This window comes from Puntigrus tetrazona, chromosome 7, assembly GCF_018831695.1.
Source record: "Puntigrus tetrazona isolate hp1 chromosome 7, ASM1883169v1, whole genome shotgun sequence".
Taxonomy (NCBI): Eukaryota; Metazoa; Chordata; class Actinopteri; order Cypriniformes; family Cyprinidae; genus Puntigrus; species Puntigrus tetrazona.
The window spans coordinates 18544705-18546457 of record NC_056705.1 but is presented as its reverse complement, the minus strand read 5'-3'; the positions used below and the strand labels follow the sequence as shown (position 1 = coordinate 18546457).

At 45.3% G+C, this 1753-nt stretch overlaps 1 protein-coding gene across 3 annotated transcripts in view; it reads left to right on the top strand.

Annotated features, from left to right (window-relative positions):
* The window catches only part of LOC122348778 (transcription factor SOX-5-like), a 72455-nt gene extending 70708 nt beyond the window's left edge, over positions 1 to 1747 (top strand). For all 3 annotated transcript variants that reach the window (XM_043244636.1, XM_043244634.1, XM_043244635.1), the window contains 2 exons: positions 25 to 241; positions 535 to 1747. In XM_043244636.1, the coding sequence (XP_043100571.1) occupies positions 25 to 241; positions 535 to 829 (512 nt within the window). In that variant the 3' untranslated portion in view covers positions 830 to 1747. The remainder of the gene's footprint in view (positions 1 to 24; positions 242 to 534) is intronic.
* Positions 1748 to 1753: the final 6 nt, after the last annotated feature.

Genomic DNA, 1753 nt, shown 5'->3' with positions numbered 1-1753 from the left:
TCTAACACCTTGTTGTTCTTGCAGGTTCTCGTTGGAAGGCCATGACCAACCTGGAAAAGCAGCCATACTATGAAGAACAGGCCCGTCTTAGTAAGCAGCACCTAGAAAAATACCCAGACTACAAGTACAAACCACGGCCCAAGCGCACCTGCCTAGTGGACGGAAAGAAACTGCGCATAGGTGAATATAAGGCCATCATGCGCAACCGCAGACAGGAAATGCGCCAATACTTCACCGTAGGGTACGTTTCATTATATAACAGCTTCCAGTAATGTATTCTTTTAAAGTCAACATCAAATCTTTCAATTCCTTCCTTTTTTCATCTAATTCCCAATAGATAAATCCAAGAACCTGCACTACATTTTTTGTGGTCAATTTAGGTTGACTGTCACCATTCTTACCTCAAAGTTGTATTCAAGTAATATTTACAGTACAAAACTTTTGCCTGTGAAGTGTACACTTTTAGCAAACAACAATCAGATGAATGTTTTTACCCAGGCTCTGCTAACAGATTGTGTGTTTGTTGTACAACAGGCAGCAGGCCCAGTTGCCTTTGTCCTCAGCGGGCGTTGTGTACCCAGGCGCACTCTCTATGGCAGGAATGCCCTCTCCACAGATGCCCTCTGAGCACTCGAGCATGTCCAGTAGCCCCGAACCTGTCCCACCCACCAGCCAGCCCTCTTACCTCACACACAAGGGGGAGGGGCCTCGCGTTAAGGAGGAGGAGCTCCGAATGGACGACGGCAACGGCGACGCCTACGATGACTTCGACTACGAAGACGATGACGGGGACTATGGAAGCGACAGCGAGAATCACATCACTCAGTAAACCTGCCAATCACTGACATCTCACCAGTCACCAGGCATCTCACGCAAGCAAACTTCATTCCGCCCCCATACACCGTCCAATCAGGACTCCTCCAGAGCCAAGCCCGATATACACAGCAAAGCACAGGACCTGTCAATCAAAGTGACTGTTACATGGAAAGGAGGGTCTTGTAAAAGAAGCATAACACTTGCCTTGACTCCCGCTGAGCGAAACGTACCGCGGCAAGTTCATATTGAATCATGAGTAAGCTACGATGACATAGGAAAAATGACCCTTAAACGGTTTGTTATCGAGACATTTATTACTAAGGACCTGTCAGTCGACCCGTCATAGACACTTTAAAATGGTGGACCTGTTTGTTTCTAAAGAGACACTTTTAAACAGCTTTTTTTCTTGGTTCTATAATATTCTCACTCAGGTACACAGTGCCAACAAGTGGCTTGTGAATGTGATTTTGTTGTTTTTGTGCTACAGTTTTAATAGAGAAAAAAGACATTTATTTTCCTCTTCACCGTAAAGCACCTGACAGGAGTAAAAATGACAAACATTACCTTTTTTTTTTTGGTTTGTTTTTCCTTCGGCGTGCTATTAGCTGAATCTCTTTCTATCATCCTCACGCCCATGTCCTCTCACTCAAAGATGTCTTTTCTGTTGGACGAAAGGATGGAAGGGAGGATTCACGTCCCTTCACTCAGGAGTTCGGACATCGCTGGATGACAGACAATCCCTCCTTCCTCACATCTTTTCCTCTTGACACGCTTTTACTGTTCCTTTCTCCTCCTCTTCTGTGGGAGCTTTGGATGTTGACGTCTCTTTCAGGTGTGGAGACAAACTTTATGAGATAGCACAAACTTTGTGTTTGGTGAACAGCTGACATGGCGATGGTTATCATGGAGAGTGAAGCCTCGAGCAGAATTTTTGTAC